The sequence below is a fragment of the Agaricus bisporus genome, assembly GCF_000300575.1.
Source record: "Agaricus bisporus var. bisporus H97 unplaced genomic scaffold AGABI2scaffold_3, whole genome shotgun sequence".
Classification (NCBI taxonomy): domain Eukaryota; kingdom Fungi; phylum Basidiomycota; class Agaricomycetes; order Agaricales; family Agaricaceae; genus Agaricus; species Agaricus bisporus.
Genome location: NW_006267366.1, coordinates 637,585 through 655,208, shown reverse-complemented (window position 1 = coordinate 655,208; position 17,624 = coordinate 637,585). Strand labels below are relative to the sequence as shown.

Genomic DNA, 17,624 nt, shown 5'->3' with positions numbered 1-17,624 from the left:
CGACGAATTGCAGGAACCCAATATAATTGGACGGGTCGATCGAAACAATGAACTCACTGTACCGCAGCCCCCGCCCCCGCCCACATTCTTCGCCGGATCTTCCTCCCCTGCGGGAGCGGGACTGCAAGCCTCAGTTGTACCCTCACCTAGACGAGTATCTGCCCTTACAAATTTGATCGACCTCACCGATATTCCTTCTACGCTGACTGAGCCAGCAGCCCTTGATGTCAATGCGGCTGATTCAACCAAGACTACAAAAGTCAAAAAGGCGAGAAAACCAAGGAAGAAGGCGAACGCAGGAGAGGACGGTTCTAGGCCAGCAGAAAAGCCCCAGCCTACCAAGAAGAATAAGGGCAAAGGAAAGGCACAGCAGGTCTTCGTTGAAATACCGCTTCTTCCTCCTGCTTTCGACAGAGCCAATGCTTCACCGAGTATGCAAAAACGGAAACGTGGAAATATTCTACCCTCAAATGTGCTTCATCTTAATGCGAATAATGACAGTGCCGGTATTGACGCTGCTGAACCTGTTGCTGGTCCATCCTCACCACTAATCGGCAAGGAAGGGCAAGAAGACATAAGCGAGATCACTGACATTGGACTACCCGAGATGGAGTCAATGTCATATAGAGGCAAGCGAAGGAAAGCCGAAGGATTGCCGGAGCTAGATGGTTCAAACCATGTGCTGCCCTCTACGAACAAGAAAAATAAGGCAGCAGGTGGCCTGGATGACTCAGAAGGAGTTGAAGAGAGCCCTCCAGCAACACGAAAGCCTTCGAAAAAGCGAAAAAAGGGCAATGGAAAGGAAACAAGTGAAGATAATGCTTCGAACAGTCCTCAGATTGTTCGCGTCACGAAGGGCAAAAGAAGGCTTGTGATAGCCTCAGATGATGAAGATGTTCAGCTTAATCGAGAGGATCCTCCTCTGCCCCTCGAAGAAAGAGGGGTAAAAGAAGCCGAGTCTGAGGCAATTGGAGGTAATGCCTCACATAGCGATTTGACCAATCAGGCAGGCTCGCAAAATGATCGGGACCCGCCGAAGGTAAACCGCCGATCCACTTATTTTTGAATAATTTCTGACGCCTCTATCAGGACGTACAGTCAGCCGAAACAGACTCCAGAGCGAGTGAGTTCAGCTGCGAGAAAGCTACGGTTCTGCCAACGTCAACACCTTCCGTCAATAAATATCCCAGCTTATCATCAAGATACTCTATTGCCCCGCAGTCGCAAACGTCCGGCATGTCAGAACTTCTTAGACGCGTCAATTCACATCCCACTTCACCATTTGCTGCTGGGAAGGGTTCACCAATGCCTGGTTCAGCGTATTCACCGTACCTCAAATCGTCCCGTCGAACTTTATCTCGTATCGCCCCTTTACATCCGAACCGAAAGCCTCCGCCTCCCCCGTTACCGCCTCCCCCACCAAGGAAGAAGAGTAAGAAGGAGCTGGACCTGGAAGAGAAATGGGAAGAGGAGATTATCGACGATATGGGGGGAATTACGGAGTGGTTGGCACTTTCGGAAAGTGAGAAAAAGGACTTGAAAAGAACTAAGAGGGATAGGGAAATGGGATACTGTGAGGACTAGATGTACTTTTTTTACGCAGATGATAGTGTGCCTGTAATTTGAGGTTAATTGTAGACGAGATAGGTCACGACATGCGCCGGGTCGGAAGCGCGGAACAAAGCTGGTGGTGATAGTGATTGAAATCTCAGGATAGTCACATGGGCTTGCCGCTTCATCTGAGAGATACAACTAGCGGAGGGACTATACATATCTCAGAGCAACTTTCTTCCACATGCCTCCTTTCTTTCCCCCCATCTTGCATAATGTCCTCTTTCTCTTCTAAACCCTGTAATTGCCTCGTCTTGAAGCCTCCTCGGCCACATTTCCATCTCGAGTCCGCTTATGTCCCCCATGAAAGACTACAACCCGCGAAACGAAGACGATTCAAGTTGTTGAGGAAAGTCGATTCACTATCCATATTTGCACATGTCCCTGTCGACATTTTTTACGAGGTGCGCACTCGCCTGTCGACGCCTTTGATCAATAGGAATGATTCATAATGTTTATGGCAGATATCCTTATATCTTCATCCCCAAGACCTACTCAACCTCTCGCGATCCACGCGTCGGCTCCGAGAATTACTCATGACACGCAATGCCCGCTTCGTTTGGGTTTCCGCCTTATCCAACGTAGAAGGACTACCACGCTGTCCTTCTGATCTCTGTGAACCGCAATTTGCTAATTTAAGTTTCGATGAACACTGTCATGTGAGAACAGTCCCACTGACATTTTAGCTTTACCTGCTCATTGACATGACTTCCCTTCCCCTGTAGTTCTGTTTGGCACCCAAAGTCAAGATCATACTTTGGAACTGCCGCGTACGAAGCTGCAGCTCTTGCTTGTTTAAATGGTATGACAAGTTCCCGTCTGATATTCCCCAGCCCTTTTCTAGAACTCCCCTTCATAGTTTCTTGACAATTGATCAACTTACCGTTGCCTACCCCAAAACCCTTGATATACTCAAACCTGAAACGATATTTCCTAATGTCACATATCACAGTGCGTCGAAATTCTTTTTATGGGTTTAGATTCTTTGCCCTGATAAAGAAAAATCTGATCCGCCATAGATACCGACTCTAGTAAACCTGGAAAGGTATTGTTTTATAAGCCCCAGGTAGAGCTCTATTTGCGAGAGCTCGCCGAAATCGACAGGAAAAATGAAGACGTTCGCTCTTCGATGTTGTCAAAATGGTGTCTCGCAAAACGACGTTTTTATGCCGAGGTCGTCGTCGTGAGTCTCTCGCTTGTCCTATTCCTATGACGCCTTTGCTTTTCGGCGCCCGAGGACTTTTCACAACCAGCGCATGGAACATCACTGATATCGTATCTCCATTAAAATAGCACTCAGCAATGTGTGAACAATGGAATCGTTACTGGGATCATTCGGAGACATCTTGTCAGTTTTATGATTTTGCATTCACGGTTTGTTTAGTTGGGTTGCTTGCGTTTCTTTGGAAGGATAAGTTATTTTATTGATTATGAAGAGGCATTGTATTATTTCTGGCTAGAAGGAAGGAAGACCTCTTTACGAAGTTTCTTGGTATATCGCATTCATTGTCACATTCCCACTTTGTATTCATGTAATTCAAATATGTTGTACACCATAGATGTTTTTATTGTGCTCTACATCATTTTCACTGTCGATCCATTGGAGAAAATCGAGGTCCCGAGTAAAGAGGGAGTAAAATGGCTACTCAGTCAGCAAGGGTCTAGCATCTCGTGAGCGGTAGCATTTATTAGACATTCAAAAATAGATTGGGGTATGATTGACAAATGGTGGAGAGTCTAGTAACCGATTCGTGAGTACGTTGCCCGCGGGACAAGTAGTATATCAGAACGACCATCCCTGATCGTAACCTGCCTCAGGTACATGTCAAGTCAATCCTGGAATAAAGCATCAGAAAAATGATGATAGCCGTTAGCGATGGTGTATTGGTGGCTAAAAAGAGTGGTTATCTCATGTTCAGGGACTACTGACGGAGAAGCAACACCTTGTATGCTTTCATTTCGGTAGTAAGTGGAAGTCTGGAATTCGCAAATGGCGTAAAGAGGCGGTTGGGTAATCGTCCGCCACAATTGCATTTAACGCGATGAATATTTCCTGCATAAAGCATATGAATCCAAAGAAGGTCCTATCGTATCTGGCATACAGCTATCTTCGTATGCCAAAGGAAGAGGGATTTGTGAGAGCGAAGCAGTTTTGTTCTGGCAGCGAGTTTTGCGCGTGGGTTCTATCACACGACAATTTGAGTTTAAGCGGTCAAGAACGAGAAGTTTTTCTGATATCGTATCAGAAGGCCGGAAACGAAGTAGAGCTTCTCGTCCGTTACATATGGCATTAGGATGGAGGTCCTTGATCCATAAAACGGTGTAGTTTTGTGGGTTTACCCCGCGCCTGAAGCCTGAGGACGGATAAGTCTGTTGGGTCTGAGCATCCCAGCTTTTCTTTTGAGTACGACTTCAGACGTAGCGGCATGATACGTGACATAGGTTTCAGTCAGACACTGTTGTGCAGGAGGATTCTGTGGCAATTGATCAGGGAAAGTGGCCCATAAGCTGAAAAGATCTCAGCTTTCGATCCTGACAATCCGGTGATTTCACACAAGCGTCTCGGTGTGTAAAGATGGCCGAACAAACCATCTATCCTGATCTGTCCCAGTATTGGATGAATTCAATTGACCGAAGCATGTTGCTTATAAAATTCCGTGAGTCGATAGGTCAACGATAGACTAATTTTGAAACCTTGTCGGGGTTGAATCAAATTATAAGTCCGGACTTGTCGCAACGGTGGAATCGTGTGGACGATAATCTGGGTTGATCTTCATTTCCGGGAACTTACACCTGACGGAAGGGTTTCCACAGCGAAAGCTTTTGCGAAAATCCTTGGGTGAATTCTCGTCGGTCAGATGCCTCATGACTCCGGTCCTGCTCCATCGGAACGAATCACAGATTCCACATCGACCGAACAAAGAAAACACCACTACGATCCATTACTTGGTGACTCGAGCGAATGTGAATCCTAGTTTCTCGTAATTGTTAATGGGTTAATATATTGTGAGATGACGCATAATGGAACGACCTCTTTCCCAGATCCGGGTTTTTCGATTTGTAGGTGCATATGCGTAATTGAAAGCTGCGGAGGTCTTGCATTGGCCGTTCAACCGGATGCATTGAAGTCGATCTGTTATTTTGTACTTCTAAGGACTTACAGTGTTATAGTCTATGAATAAAAGGCCGTGAATGGAGTGGTGAATGTGTTTGAGGCTTGTCCAGGTTCCATGAAATTGATTGCACAAAAGGTTATGGAACGATCAACGAAGAAAAATATAAATTTGAAGCCTTAGTTCATGGGAGAGATTAAACACTGTAGATACCGGTGAGTGGAATTCGGATAGTTGCCATTGCTTGCATCCGGAAGCAGATCAGTGGGAGGCGAATTGGGTTGGATGTGAGGTAAAAGACCCTGGTATATTATTGCATGACCAGCTCAAGCGATATGATATTATGTTTCTGTAATGGTTTGGCTTCCTAGGCAAGGAAGTACCGTATTCATGTGGCATACTTGTCGTTTGTGATAGAGAAAGTGGAGGAAATAGGGGTTTATATATAGAACTTTACACGTACTTTCCCACGGCCGTGTAAGTTCTGGATCGCCACTGCCAACGGTCCGAACACTACACAACCTCCTTTCCGACTACAGGTCTCTCTAAAGCTTTGGATAACAATGGCTCTTCCACCACGATTTATGAGCGCCCTAGACACCTTCAAAGATCAGGCCAAGGATGCTTTCTGGGCTCTCTCATCATGCTTATGCCAACAAACACCGTCCGTGAAGATTAATGGGCGGACATGTCAGTATTCTACTCAGTGGTGCAAATGAGCACTTACTGACGCGCGTTCTCTTAATATAAATAGTTAAGATCATCAAAGTACTCGGAGAAGGTGGATTTTCGTTCGTGTACCTGGCACAGGATGAATACAGCGGAGTACGTCCAATTTTTCGATGCACTTCGTAGTAAACCTGACAACGGATTCGGTAGAGACATTTTGCGCTGAAAAAAATTCGATGTCCTACCGGTGCTGAAGGTGTAAAAGAAGCTATGAGAGAGGTGGAAGCCTATCGAAGATTCAAGTAAGCGCAAATCCGATCTATCGAGTGTACAGGGGGTGCTATAGCTAATTCCAAATCTTCAGGCACCCAAATATAATTCGGATTTTTGTGCGTTTATGGTGTTTCACTCAGAGAGGGCGGTTTTAACCACTTGCTGCGGTTCGCATTCGTAGGATTCGGCCGTCGTACAAGACCCAGAAGGCGAGGGTCAAATTGTATACCTTTTCCTACCACACTACAAGGTCCGTCTCCGACCATAATCGAACAGCTGAAGTCTGATTCACAGGCAAAACTACTAGCGTGGTAATTTGCAAGATGCCATAAACGCCAATGTTGTCAATGGTCAACATTTCCGTGAACAGGAAATGGTTCATTTTTTCAAAGGAACATGTGAAGCCGTACGCGCAATGCATTCGTATCATCCTTCGGCGGGTTCAGCAGGTTTGCCTCCCACCTCGAATGGAGTTGCTGGTGCTTCGTCATCTAATGCTCGAGGTAACGGAAACGCCAATCCTCAGAGGAAGGGTAGTGGAAGACGGCTTTCAAATGAAGATGATGAAGATGAGAGGTTTCCTCAACTAGAAGGAGATGCTGACGGTGGATACTCGTATGAAGCCAATGACGCTTCATCTTCGGTTCCATTAGTAACGAGGAACGAAGTTGTGTTTGACGGTGACGAAGAAGTGGCTGAAGAAGTGGCTGATCCAGGTACGGAGGTTGGAATTGTACCCTATGCGCATAGGGACATCAAGCCCGGGTGAGTGGTTTCTGGGTTATTATTTCGAGTTTACTCAGGCCTTTGTATATTTGCTTAGAAATGTCATGATTGCGGATGACAATGTCACTCCCATTTTAATGGATTTTGGAAGTACGATGAAAGCACGAGTTCATATCGAAAATCGATCACTGGCATTGTTGCAACAAGATATTGCAGCTGAGCAGAGCACGATGGCATATCGCGCTCCTGAGTTATTTGATGTCAAGACCGGCAATACGATAGATGAAAAAGTCGACATTTGGGTGCGTCATTCCTGAATTCAAAGAAATTTGTCCAGAGTACTGATTGATGAGAATGTTTAAAGTCACTCGGATGTACACTTTATGCACTAGCATATTCACATTCCCCATTTGAGAATACACAGACTACGGAACAAGGAGGATCGATAGCGATGGCTGTTTTGAATGCACAGTATAAACACCCTGCTTCGGCGTATTCACAAGGGTTGAAGTCGTTGATCGATTCTATGCTAAAGGTCAATCCGAAAGATCGACCAGATATCCATCAGGTACGCTGTTTCTGAGTTACAGTGTAATCACGCATTCATATGTTTTCAAGGTCATTGAGATGACGAATAGGGTGTTACAGAGCCTAGCTTGACCAGCGATCGTGGCTGTATACCTTGGAAGAGAGTTGGATTATCCTCATGTATAATTCCCGTCTTTTTCGGTTCGAGAAAGGCATTTATGCTCACTCTTTCCCTGTGCTATCGTTGTCATATTTATGTATATGTTTAATCCGGAATATAAGGTTGTATCTTTCAGAAATTGGACTACGATACATATAATCATATATTACGACTCTTGCACCTTCCTGGTTTTGACTGCCTTTTTCTTCATCTTTTTAGTCGCTGAAGCTTTTGTTTCATCGCCACTGTCACCACCGTTGAGAGCGCGCGCACGAGCGGCTTTGGCTAGATCTGAAGCGGATTTGATGATATCCTTGACCTGGGCCTGGAGTTCTGATTCATCATTTTCTGTTGTTGGTGCGGACTTTGATTTTTGATTTGGTGCTTGTGATTTTGGGGTAATGGAATTGACTTTGCGTTTTTTATTTGGGGGAGATGGGAGGGGATTGGAGATGGCGTGTTCTGAGGGTTTGAGAATTTCTGATGTATTGTTGCTTTTCTTGTGTTTCTTCTGTGGTCTATCTCCGTCGTCCTCAGAGACCCTTTTCTCTGCTTTAGGTACTCTGGGACTGGCTTGGAGCTTTTGGTTCGAAGGGCTGGAATCTGTGGCGGCGGTGGCAGATGCAGGCGCGACATCCATAGATTTGAATTTCTTGGATTTTTTCTTTGGTGGAGATGCGGGAGGATCCAAGATATGATGTTTCAAAACTTCCGAAGCAGTTTCGTCTTTCTTCTTGTGCTTCTTCTTCGGTTTTTCCCTAATAGTTTCCTGCTCCTCTTCATGTCCTTCCTTTCCTACGAGTTTCTCGGCCTTATTGGACAGTTCCCCTCCCTTCGATTTCGTGGCAATCGAACTAAGGGCTAAAGCCTCTTTCTTGGCTTTTTGTCGTGCTTTGAACTTTTCGCGCTTAGCTTTACGCTTTTCTTGTGCGGCGCGCTAATGAAATATATGAGATTGCGGTTGCTTATCGCAAGCAGATAACTCACTTTTTTCTCTGCACGTTTGGACGTTCCTGAGTTGGTCGACAGCTGCGGCTGATTGTTGCTCATATGTTCTTCAATAAAATCTTGAGCAATAGATTTTCCATCTGCACTAGCAGCAAGATTTTTAAACTGTTTAAATCGACGTTCATGTGCCTACACGCAAACAAGAAAATTAGTCCGAGGATGGATTTAAGGCGAGGGAAATCATACATGCATTCGAAATTTTATGGGTTTCGACCATTTTTTGGCCTTTGAGCTGTTTTCCGGGACAGACGATACACTCGTTGACAGTTGGATCAAGAGAGACGAGAAAGATGGGATTTGTGAGAGCCTCAGCGATAGTTATGAGTGCGCGTCCATCTGACCCCTGGTCACCCTCGTTGTCCGAGTCAGCTTGTTCTTCGTCCAAATCCATTTCTTCATCTTCATCTACTTCTTCTGCGTCAGATTCTGCGTCTAAAATATCGCCGCCATGACTATCCGACTCGACATCGGATTCTGACTCGTCCGAGTCTGTATCGTTAAGTCCCAGGACTTCTTTCATGTCTTCGTCGAGGCCGAGCTCATCCTCGCGTTCTTTCCGTTTGAGACGCCTTTCCAGTCGTTTGAACATTGCTGCCTTGGCGTGAGGAAGATGAGCATTTCCATAAATAGTAAGTCATCATTTTTCAAAAATTTCCTTTCTTGACCTTGTTTCGTTTGCCATTTTCGATGCACCGCGCGACTGTGCGTGTCTGCGGCGCCCGCTATGCCTCGACCGCCGCGTCTCCCAAACCGACAAACCCTTTGAAACCAAAAAAGAAGGACTCCCTTGACATTCAACCCAAATTGAAGCCGAAGCGTCAAGATCCCGTATATAAACCACTCGCCAGGGTGCTCAATCAATTCATCACCAGAGTTTCAGAGGGCAAGGTCGACTCCATTACCAATCGACACTGGAAGCATACACCGTCCAGGAGAGGTGAAGAAACGAGGTTAAAACGCAACATTGAGGAGGGAGCTCCTCAAACTGCCAGCACTCGTTTTCAAGGCAAGGTCGCGACGATACCGTCACTGGACCAGCAAATATTTGATGCACCCATCGTGGATGTATCAGTCGATGACGGACCTCAATTCCTACTTGAGACACCTTTCGGCTCGTTTGTTGAAGTCAGGCGGTGAGTGTGAGGCTGATCTCTTGCCATCTCGTCATACTTAACCGGCTCTCTTTATCAGTAACAACGTGTTTAACATTGGTGTCGTCATCGGAAGCGGATTCATAGACCGTGCATTCCGGATTGCTATGCTCACAAAGGACGGGGAATCCTATGTTTCGCTCAAACAAGACATATGCTTCTCCATCCCTTCTATCTGCTCCGCCGACCTCGCTGCACGATGTGGCTTGGATGCATTTCCGGAGAATGCGATCCAGCTGAATGCACGCATTGAAGTTCTCAAGCGTCTACGTGAAGTCCAACGTCAGGTTGAAGTTGCTGTTGTTGGACTCTCCAGACAACTCCATTCTATATACGAGACTCTACGCTCAAAAGATCCAAGTCAATGGACAGAGGTCACCGCATCCGAGGTTGCAAATATGATTCACAAAAATCCTACCGCCATAGAGATATACGCTATTCACAAACTCTTGATGGATAATCCTATGAGATTCCTCGCATCAAATCAATATGCAGCCAACCAGACGTTTAGGATCAGGCCTATGAATGAAGTGAAGGACTTGGAGCAGGTCCAGCAGTGGGTGAGGGAGAAGAGTCCAGCATTGGATCGATTCATATCCAAGGCAAGAGAAGTGGCTGACGTTCAGGTAAAGCTGAGGGAGAGTTCGCGAGAGGATCAACCGAGTTACGTCAAAGGAGAACATTTGTGGTCAGAAACTGACAAGACCATCATTCGGCTTTGTGTGGCATCCTTGGGTCATCAACGCTCCATCCAACTCAATCCTTACCTCGCTCTTGTTGGTCACATTATCCGACATTTCTATGATATGCGGACAGTAAAGCACGATGACCATGAAATCCACCGTCTTTTAATGGATATTGGCGTGTTCACACCATGGGAGGATCTTTTGGCCATCGATGCAGGCTACCGCTTGGATTTGGACACGAGACTTGCCGTAGTCCAGGAACGAGATCAGGCCATTCTTCGAGCACTTGAAAACTCGAAGGAGATCAAACCCCGTCACCCCGAAGATTTCTACCCCGTGGATCCACTGGAATCCATTCGACATGACTGGGGAAATTTGGCCGTATATGTTGTAGACGACGTAGGTGCAGAAGAGCTCGACGATGGATTTTCCGTTGAACGCATCGAATCTGAACCCGGTAGCATGTGGCTACACGTACATATCGCTGATCCTGGTTCAGTCATTCCGCCAACCCACTTCCTAGCACAAAACGCTGCTCAACAAGCTGAGTCGTGGTACACTGTGCCCCGAACCTTTCCCCTCTTTCCGAAATCCCTTGTCCATCATCCAGTTCACGGACTTTCACTCGGTATAAGATCGAAGAATGGCATCCCGGACCGTGTGTTGACTTTTAGTGCTAAACTCGATTCTGCGGGCAACATCGTGGATTATGCTGTCCGCGCCGGTTTGGTACGAAATGTCAATAGAATTAGCTATGACAGTGTGGATGTTGCCCTTCAAATACCCTCGCCCCTTTTTGAGTATCCTTTTGGTGGTGCGCCAATCTCAAAAGCCTCGCCTGCACCATCCGATTTTGTGGAGGATTTAAAAGCCATCCGCGAAATTGCGCTCAAACAACGTGAGCGCCGCATCGCCATGAACTGGTTAGCATTCAATCGTAATCGTGCCGAAGTCAAGCGCGTATCCGAATTCCCGTCACCTCCCAATGGTATCGTTGGCGCTCAAATCGACACGCCGCATCTAAATAAAGGTTTCCCAAACCTGGTCTACATAGTCTCTTCGACGCGCGAAAGCGGCGACGTCGGTTTCCGTTCTGTTGTTGCCGAAATGATGAAACTAAGTTGTCGCGTCGCCGCCCGCTTTTTCACTGATCGAAATGTTCCTGCTCCCTATCGAACTGGACAACCTTTGATACCTACTTCTGAAAAGGCGATAGAAAAACTCTTGAGCAAACGAGACGAGCTTGGGTATATCCAGGAAGCAGAAGGGTTGACGGACTTTATTTATGAGCCGCGTGCGCAGTACCAACTCAATCCTGGAATGCATTTTGGGTTGGCTATACCTGAAGGAGAGGGTTACGTCAGGGTGACATCTCCTCTGAGGCGATACAACGATTTGGTTGCGCATTGGCAGATTCACAAAGTTCTGTTGAATGAAAAGGAAGGGAAGACCTCGAAGGACGGTGTTAAAGGAATGTTCGACAAAGCGTGGATGCATAATTATATCAATACGTTAGAGATCCAGAGCCAAACTTTGAAAGGTATACAACGACGACATAACAGGTATTGGGCGCTCAATTATATCAATAACTGGCAACAAACATTCAAAGACGGCAAAAATCGACATTTATGGCCCCGCGATCCTCAAGGGAATCCCATACCAGATCCCCTCGAGGGATTAGAAGGATATACGATTTCAGGCTTGATATCGAATCAGTTGGTGCAGCAGGTGCAACTGAATATGGTGATACCGAAGTTGGGATTACAACCGATTGTGGAGGACGTTGTAGCGGATCTCGATGTTGGAGTGGTTTTGGGGACGAAGATTACGGTGAACTTGAAGGATATTAGGTTGGGCATGAAGGCCAATATGATTACTACTATTGATTCAAGTCGGATGAAATGGCCGCCATCATGAGGAGGGGTGGGTTTGTTTTTACCCTTAGATGTTACCTTTGGTTGGGCTTTGGTTTACTATTACTTATGATATGAACAATAATGTTAACGATTGCTTTGCATTTAGTACACCCTAATCATATATATAATGTGGTTCTACTGTTTCTTGAGAAGGAATCGAATCAGTCGACGACAATTAGATGAAGGAAAAAATGCAAAAATCAAGGGGAAAGCTGGAATAGATGATGAACTTTCGTTGAAAGGGTAGTCGAGGACCAGCTTATTTGATAAAGGCCACTGGCGCGACTTCTCACTACTTGCCACAATATGTGATCTTTTGCCATTCAACGGTCTTGGGTCGAATGAGCTTTGATACCGCTGGTTTTAAATTCGCCGACAAGACTGAGAAGTTCAATCATGAGTAACAGTCTTCCTCATGGGTTTCGATGCACACCGTCCCAAGTCCTAGGTAAGGTAAGTATGTTTATTGCATGGTGGCTACTTCAACAAGGCTGAAAAATCTGAATCCCAATCGAAAGGTTGCCCCAATGCTCCCAATTTCTCCTTACCCCGACGCTGATCATCGACAGAAGTTTGAAGTAGCCAAGTTGGGGAACTTGTCTCTTCGTGCATAGGCGCGACTTTCTTTCACAAATGGATCGACCTCTTCTCCCAACTTGTCCACATCCAGTAATTTTACAATCCCTTCCTCATGGAGTGCCTGCACTAATTTGAGTGCCCATGGAGCGCATTCGCCGAAATCGCCATTCTGTGGCGGTGGGATACGCAATGCGATTTTCTCGATAGTTTTTTCAGCGATGTCGAATTCCAATGGTTCTTCCGTGATGCGGAGGAGAGAGCTCAAGAACACATCTCCTGTGATCAGTTGCGTTCGACGCTGGAACTGCCAATGAGGAGATGTTTGCCGATCAATTCGGATGTGGAAGAGTGTTCCTTTAGTGGCGTCTTTCGCGAGTAATAAACCGATGTGAGGAGAACGGGCTTGGGTGAATCCAGCGAGATACAGCGCGCCGGGAGTATATTCTGTTGTCATCTTCACAGGGAGGGAAGAAAGAAGCGTCGTGACATACATATGTTCGTTTGTTTTGATTGTAACACTGTCGAGACTATAAACGTATCTGATGAGGCAGGAAGACCCAAGGAAAGGCCTATCCTGGAGGACCTCGACATCTTGAAGAGTGCAGTTATGTTTCAAGATTTGACCCTAATAACGATGGAACTCCTTAGAGTGAAAAGATGCAGATTCCACATTTTCGGAAGAACTCTCCGTCAATCACGATTTTATAGTATATTCGTTGGACATGTCGTCGCCTCGATGGACTTCGTATTTCCCAATAGGTGGAGGAGAGCAGACGTGGTTCGACTTTCAACCTGAAGAACCAACAAACAAATAACCTGAGAAAGTAGAATGAGTTTGATGGGTGGTCTGATTTTAATATTATTACCATATGCGGTAACAGCGCTGTCTTTTAAGTAGAGCATCTCGAAAAAAAAACGACACGCCTTCCCCCTTCATACCATGTCGTACGCCGCCAACGGCACGACGCCCATCCTGGACGCTTGGTCTGGCTATGTCGCCTATGCTCAGACACAACTCACCCCATGGAGCTCGAGGATGACCATACTCTCCATAGCGACTATCCCGGTGTTGGTTGTCGTGCTCAATGTATTGAGCCAGCTGGTGCGTCGCTTCATGTCCCTTTATACATACGCGGCTTGCTGACTGTGTCCTCAGCTCCAATTTCGCAAGTCCAGTGAACCGCCTGTCGTTTTCCACTGGCTTCCATTTATTGGCTCGGCCATTGGCTATGGCACCGACCCACTCAACTTTTTCAACCGGTGCCGTGATAAGGTGTTTACTAGTCTTTTATTGAAAAAGAAACCGTCATTGACAGATGCCAATAGTACGGCGATGTGTTCACCTTCGTTCTCTTCGGTCGTCGCGTGACTGTCGCCCTTGGTAGCAAGGGTAACAACTTTATTTTGGGTGGTAAATCGATCGTATTCAACGCCGAGGATGCATATACAGTGCGTTTCTGATCATCCAAGTCACACCAGCGACTTATTTCTCATTGCAGCATCTTACGACTCCCGTATTCGGGAAGGACGTCGTCTACGACATTCCTAACGACCTTTTCATGGAGCAAAAGAAATTCGTCAAGGTCGGACTATCCTCTGAAAACCTCCGCGCCTACGTTGGTATGATTGAAGAGGAAGTAGAAGAATACCTCGGGTCGGATTCTGCCTTTTCTGCCTTCCAGTCCAACGATGCCAATGAGTGGGGACATTTTGATGTACTCAAAGTAATGTCTGGGATCACTATTTTGACGGCGTCGCGGACCCTTCAAGGCAAGGAAGTGCGTGCAGGTTTAGATAAGACGTTCGCCGAAATTTTCAACGATCTCGATGGTGGCTTCACCCCACTGAATTTCCTCTTCCCCAACTTGCCACTAGCAAGTTACAAAAAGAGGGACGTTGCGCACAAGAAAATAAGTGATTTCTTCTCGAGCATCGTCAAAGGCAGGAGAGCTGAAACGAATCCTGATGTGAGTGGTGCTGGCTTCCATCTCACACCACGCTGACGTGCAATATTAGCATGAATATGACATGATTGCTTCCCTGATGAATCAGAAATATCGTGATGGACGCCAATTAAAAGATCATGAGATAGCCCACATTATGATCGCCCTTCTCATGGCCGGTCAACATACTAGTTCTGCCACTGGTTCTTGGGTCCTTTGCCACCTCGCCAGGCGTCCGGATGTCTGGTATGTATACCTCATCATATATTTATAAGCAGTTACTTACTGCGTTTCAGCGATGCTCTCTATAAAGAACAGGTTAAAAATTTCTCGAATCCTGACGGTTCGTTCCGCTCGATGACTCATGAAGAACTTCGACAACTTCCCATCCTGGACTCCGTTATTCGGGAAACTCTTCGTTTACATCCCCCAATCCACAGCGTTATGCGCCACGTCCGTGATGATATGCCCGTCCCCGCTACCCTCGCTGCACCAGGAAAAGACACCACCTATGTTATCCCGAAAGGCCACTATGTTCTTGCATCACCACTTGTCAGCCAGCTCGATCGTACAATCTGGAAAGATGCTGAAACATGGGAGCCTTTGCGATGGAGTGACCCTGAAGGTATTGCGGCACAGGCTAACAAGTTGTACGAAGACGTTCAAGGAGAGAAAATTGATTATGGGTTTGGTGCGGTCAGTAAAGGCACTGAGAGTCCATATCAACCTTTTGGTGCTGGAAAGCACAGATGCATTGGAGAGCAATTTGCGTATTTGCAGTTGGGGACCATAATTACGACCTTTATAAGACACATGGAGCTCAAGATGGACAAACTTCCTGAACATAATTACCAGGTATGTTTTTTATGCGTTTGCTTTTTAGATGTGGCTGATGTGTTATTGCAGACTTTGATCACACTACCCAAGGCTCCGCGTGAGGTCTACTATAGGAGGAGGAAGTAGATTAAGTGGTGCATTGTGGATGGACATATAGACGATATATACTTCGATACCTTATTTCACATTATTTATACCTAGCCATTAACAATTCAAGTCAACTTACTCAACTTCACGATTTCATGCTTACAGTTCTTACCGGGTGTTACATGTATGCATGTTACACGAGTGGTACCTAACCGTTGAGTTTATGTATATTCACCGCACTAAATCCCAACTAAGTCCCTCTAGTGACCGTCAGATGACCACCAGTCGAAGACGCATGAGGAAGTTCTTTGAATGGAAGACCTCGAAGGCTCCATGCCCTAATTATGCCTTCGCTCTATCAGCGGCGGGTCATATTGCTAGGAATGTAGACTGGAGGATTGTCGCCAGAGTGTTACATTTTAAGATAAGTATATATATAATCTTAGTCTGTGCTATTTTAATCCTCTATATACTTCGTGAGTGCCAAGCATTCGTAAGTCGCCAGCGGCAGTGGAGTCACTTGGCCTGATCATTTAAGCATCACCACCAAGCAGTACCTAGCAGCTTGAGATGTTGATGGTGCCAAATTGGAGGGTAGCTATTGGATATACTTAAAGGTGCTAGGGTGCGTTCCTACTTGTATAAATGTGTATCCGACAACCGTTCTCAGGCGAAAGGAATTCAATGACTAGACACCCCTCGAGCGTCAAAAGGGAATAAATTCAACCCGGGGAAACGGTGCACACATGACCGGGTCAGGGAACGGTGCGATGACAGTCCCAGACCTATTTAACTTGGAGTCACTGAGTAGAAAGAAGTACTCACGCGCACAAACGCATATATTGCCAGTGTGCCTTTCGTCCTGTCCCAGCTTAAGCGCTTATCCCTCTACCTCCTCTTGAACCAAAGTTCAGCTTGATATCAGGTCCGCGGTGTTCCATGGCTGTGAAGTTTAATGTCGATACTGTCTTCTTCGACTATGTTACTGTAGATGAAGTTGACGATGCAGTGGAACTTGAAAAGAAAGGTGCGTACCATTATCAAAATAAGAAAACTCTGGTCCTTTATAACTTTGTGTTTCTTCTCTTCTTAGCATTCCCTCCCGACGAGGCTGATTTAGAACGGATTTGATACTGTATTTTTGTTTTCTCTTTTTCTCCCACTCTCCCTCTCATTTTCATAGTGTGCACTATCATAAATTGTAAAACATAGGACCAATTCAGCAATTACTTACTGTAACTATCATGGCTGAACTTGAATTCAGTTGATATCTTGCTGCAGTAGGAACGATACGCCCAACGCGGCACGCCTCCGGGTGTGAGAAGATACTAGACCTCACGAATGCTAGATTCCAAAGTAGAGGTACGACGAAGTTCGAATGATATCACTTGAAACCCAAGTCTGAACATTTATTATGAACGAGTACCAACACTCTTCTGTTCCTTTCGTGCAATCACTTGAACGCTGCATTTATTCTTACATTTAGTTGGAACTACATTTGGATAGTACAATTTCGCCTTCAGCACTTTCCAAGAATATTGGTACCCTTATAGGCAGTCTCTTTGCCCGTGTTATCGTTACGAATGAGATAGCGCGGCTCATCTTCGGAGGCCTGAATTATCATCAAATCCTGCTCAAAGTCGAATATGTGAAAGAAAACAAACCTTTGCGGTCACGCCGGTTTCCCCAGCAGGTTGGGGCTCAGTGAGAACGTCGACTATTTCACCAGTAGTGGTAGAAGTGTCGGTGCCGGAGCTTCTTCCTCCAACAGCGTGATATTTGACGCGATCTCCAGCCTTTGAGAATGGACGGTTGAGACGAGGCGAAAAAAAAATCTCTGCGTTTACTCACCTTGTATGCGACCATGGTTTCTTATGAGATGATGTTACTGAAAGGAAGATGACTTTCGTCGATGGAACAAACTCCAGCCTAAACTGAGGTTCTTATAAACCCAGTTTTGATCCATATTGACGAAATGTATGACGGAGTTGAGGAGATATTGGTTGACATAACCATGACGCTCAAGCGAAACAATCGATTATTTCACTCATTAAATCGAACACCACAGTGGAGTTGTTCTCGTATTTCGAGATCATTTCTTCCTCGGGAATCCCTACGTTAGCTTCTCGAACATTCCCTTGTGCGGACTATCCAATCGTCTTTCCCAGTTTGTTTCGTAAACAAGTCTCGGTCATATTCGAGAGACATTGCTCATCGGTTTCGTCATGAGCTAATGAATATGCTCCTCAACGAACGGCGTTAAACTAGATCCCCACCATCCCCAATTTCCTACATTTCCTCAGGAGAGTTCCTGATAAAACCCTTCCTCTCCGAGGA

At 45.9% G+C, this 17,624-nt stretch overlaps 8 protein-coding genes across 8 annotated transcripts; 5 read left to right on the top strand and 3 right to left on the bottom strand.

Moving 5' to 3' along the window:
* Nucleotides 1-1,086: 1,086 nt before the first annotated feature.
* AGABI2DRAFT_134593 (hypothetical protein) lies at nucleotides 1,087-1,588 on the top strand (the record flags this gene model as incomplete). Its single annotated transcript, XM_006458999.1, is given in 2 exon segments — nucleotides 1,087-1,556; nucleotides 1,570-1,588. A coding segment is annotated over 1 exon segment (221 nt), but the record flags the coding sequence as incomplete, so codon positions are not given.
* A 238-nt stretch (nucleotides 1,589-1,826) lies between these two features.
* Nucleotides 1,827-2,824, top strand: AGABI2DRAFT_116022 (hypothetical protein; the record flags this gene model as incomplete). The annotated part of the gene is made up of 5 exons (XM_006458998.1): nucleotides 1,827-2,015; nucleotides 2,076-2,270; nucleotides 2,337-2,381; nucleotides 2,445-2,562; nucleotides 2,631-2,824. The coding sequence occupies 5 exons, from the start codon at nucleotides 1,827-1,829 to the stop codon at nucleotides 2,822-2,824; spliced, it is 741 nt and encodes a 246-aa protein (XP_006459061.1).
* Nucleotides 2,825-5,246: 2,422 nt separating this feature from the next.
* Nucleotides 5,247-7,128, top strand: AGABI2DRAFT_191128 (hypothetical protein). Its single transcript, XM_006458997.1, has 9 exons — nucleotides 5,247-5,414; nucleotides 5,479-5,549; nucleotides 5,604-5,695; nucleotides 5,758-5,782; nucleotides 5,848-5,916; nucleotides 5,974-6,431; nucleotides 6,490-6,694; nucleotides 6,757-6,960; nucleotides 7,011-7,128. The coding sequence occupies exons 1-9, from the start codon at nucleotides 5,288-5,290 to the stop codon at nucleotides 7,050-7,052; spliced, it is 1,293 nt and encodes a 430-aa protein (XP_006459060.1). The 5' UTR covers nucleotides 5,247-5,287; the 3' UTR covers nucleotides 7,053-7,128.
* A 539-nt stretch (nucleotides 7,129-7,667) lies between these two features.
* AGABI2DRAFT_191127 (hypothetical protein) lies at nucleotides 7,668-8,680 on the bottom strand (the record flags this gene model as incomplete). The annotated part of the gene is made up of 3 exons (XM_006458996.1): nucleotides 8,279-8,680; nucleotides 8,068-8,217; nucleotides 7,668-8,017 (listed from the first exon to the last, which is right to left on the bottom strand). Coding segments are annotated over exons 1-3 (897 nt in total), but the record flags the coding sequence as incomplete, so codon positions are not given.
* A 312-nt stretch (nucleotides 8,681-8,992) lies between these two features.
* On the top strand, nucleotides 8,993-11,966 carry AGABI2DRAFT_200987 (hypothetical protein). The gene is made up of 2 exons (XM_006458995.1): nucleotides 8,993-9,221; nucleotides 9,280-11,966. Exon 2 carries the CDS (start codon nucleotides 9,347-9,349, stop codon nucleotides 11,840-11,842), a length of 2,496 nt encoding a protein of 831 aa, XP_006459058.1. The 5' UTR covers nucleotides 8,993-9,221; nucleotides 9,280-9,346; the 3' UTR covers nucleotides 11,843-11,966.
* A 434-nt stretch (nucleotides 11,967-12,400) lies between these two features.
* Nucleotides 12,401-12,874, bottom strand: AGABI2DRAFT_200986 (hypothetical protein; the record flags this gene model as incomplete). Its single annotated transcript, XM_006458994.1, has 1 exon — nucleotides 12,401-12,874. One exon carries the CDS (start codon nucleotides 12,872-12,874, stop codon nucleotides 12,401-12,403), a length of 474 nt encoding a protein of 157 aa, XP_006459057.1.
* Nucleotides 12,875-13,314: 440 nt separating this feature from the next.
* AGABI2DRAFT_191124 (hypothetical protein) lies at nucleotides 13,315-15,436 on the top strand. Its single transcript, XM_006458993.1, has 7 exons — nucleotides 13,315-13,522; nucleotides 13,577-13,693; nucleotides 13,747-13,869; nucleotides 13,920-14,387; nucleotides 14,437-14,609; nucleotides 14,660-15,218; nucleotides 15,270-15,436. Exons 1-7 carry the CDS (start codon nucleotides 13,361-13,363, stop codon nucleotides 15,324-15,326), a joined length of 1,659 nt encoding a protein of 552 aa, XP_006459056.1. The 5' UTR covers nucleotides 13,315-13,360; the 3' UTR covers nucleotides 15,327-15,436.
* A 1,270-nt stretch (nucleotides 15,437-16,706) lies between these two features.
* On the bottom strand, nucleotides 16,707-17,210 carry AGABI2DRAFT_191123 (hypothetical protein). Its single transcript, XM_006458992.1, has 3 exons — nucleotides 17,139-17,210; nucleotides 16,952-17,083; nucleotides 16,707-16,899 (listed from the first exon to the last, which is right to left on the bottom strand). The coding sequence occupies exons 1-3, from the start codon at nucleotides 17,151-17,153 to the stop codon at nucleotides 16,807-16,809; spliced, it is 240 nt and encodes a 79-aa protein (XP_006459055.1). The 5' UTR covers nucleotides 17,154-17,210; the 3' UTR covers nucleotides 16,707-16,806.
* Between the last annotated feature and the right edge of the window lie 414 nt (nucleotides 17,211-17,624).

Excerpts from the sequence above, each read along its gene's own strand:
- AGABI2DRAFT_191124 (XM_006458993.1), top strand. The coding sequence starts at position 13,361 with ATGTCGTACGCCGCCAACGGCACGACGCCCATCCTGGACGCTTGGTCT. Across the intron at positions 13,523-13,576 it reads TCAATGTATTGAGCCAGCTG|CTCCAATTTCGCAAGTCCAG; the intron begins GTGCGTCGCTTC and ends CTGTGTCCTCAG. Across the intron at positions 13,694-13,746 it reads TCAACCGGTGCCGTGATAAG|TACGGCGATGTGTTCACCTT; the intron begins GTGTTTACTAGT and ends AGATGCCAATAG.
- AGABI2DRAFT_191123 (XM_006458992.1), bottom strand. Across the intron at positions 16,900-16,951 it reads AAACCGGCGTGACCGCAAAG|GCCTCCGAAGATGAGCCGCG; the intron begins GTTTGTTTTCTT and ends ATGATAATTCAG.
- AGABI2DRAFT_200987 (XM_006458995.1), top strand. The coding sequence starts at position 9,347 with ATGCTCACAAAGGACGGGGAATCCTATGTTTCGCTCAAACAAGACATA.
- AGABI2DRAFT_191128 (XM_006458997.1), top strand. The coding sequence starts at position 5,288 with ATGGCTCTTCCACCACGATTTATGAGCGCCCTAGACACCTTCAAAGAT. Across the intron at positions 5,696-5,757 it reads GAAGCCTATCGAAGATTCAA|GCACCCAAATATAATTCGGA; the intron begins GTAAGCGCAAAT and ends CCAAATCTTCAG. Across the intron at positions 6,432-6,489 it reads CATAGGGACATCAAGCCCGG|AAATGTCATGATTGCGGATG; the intron begins GTGAGTGGTTTC and ends ATATTTGCTTAG.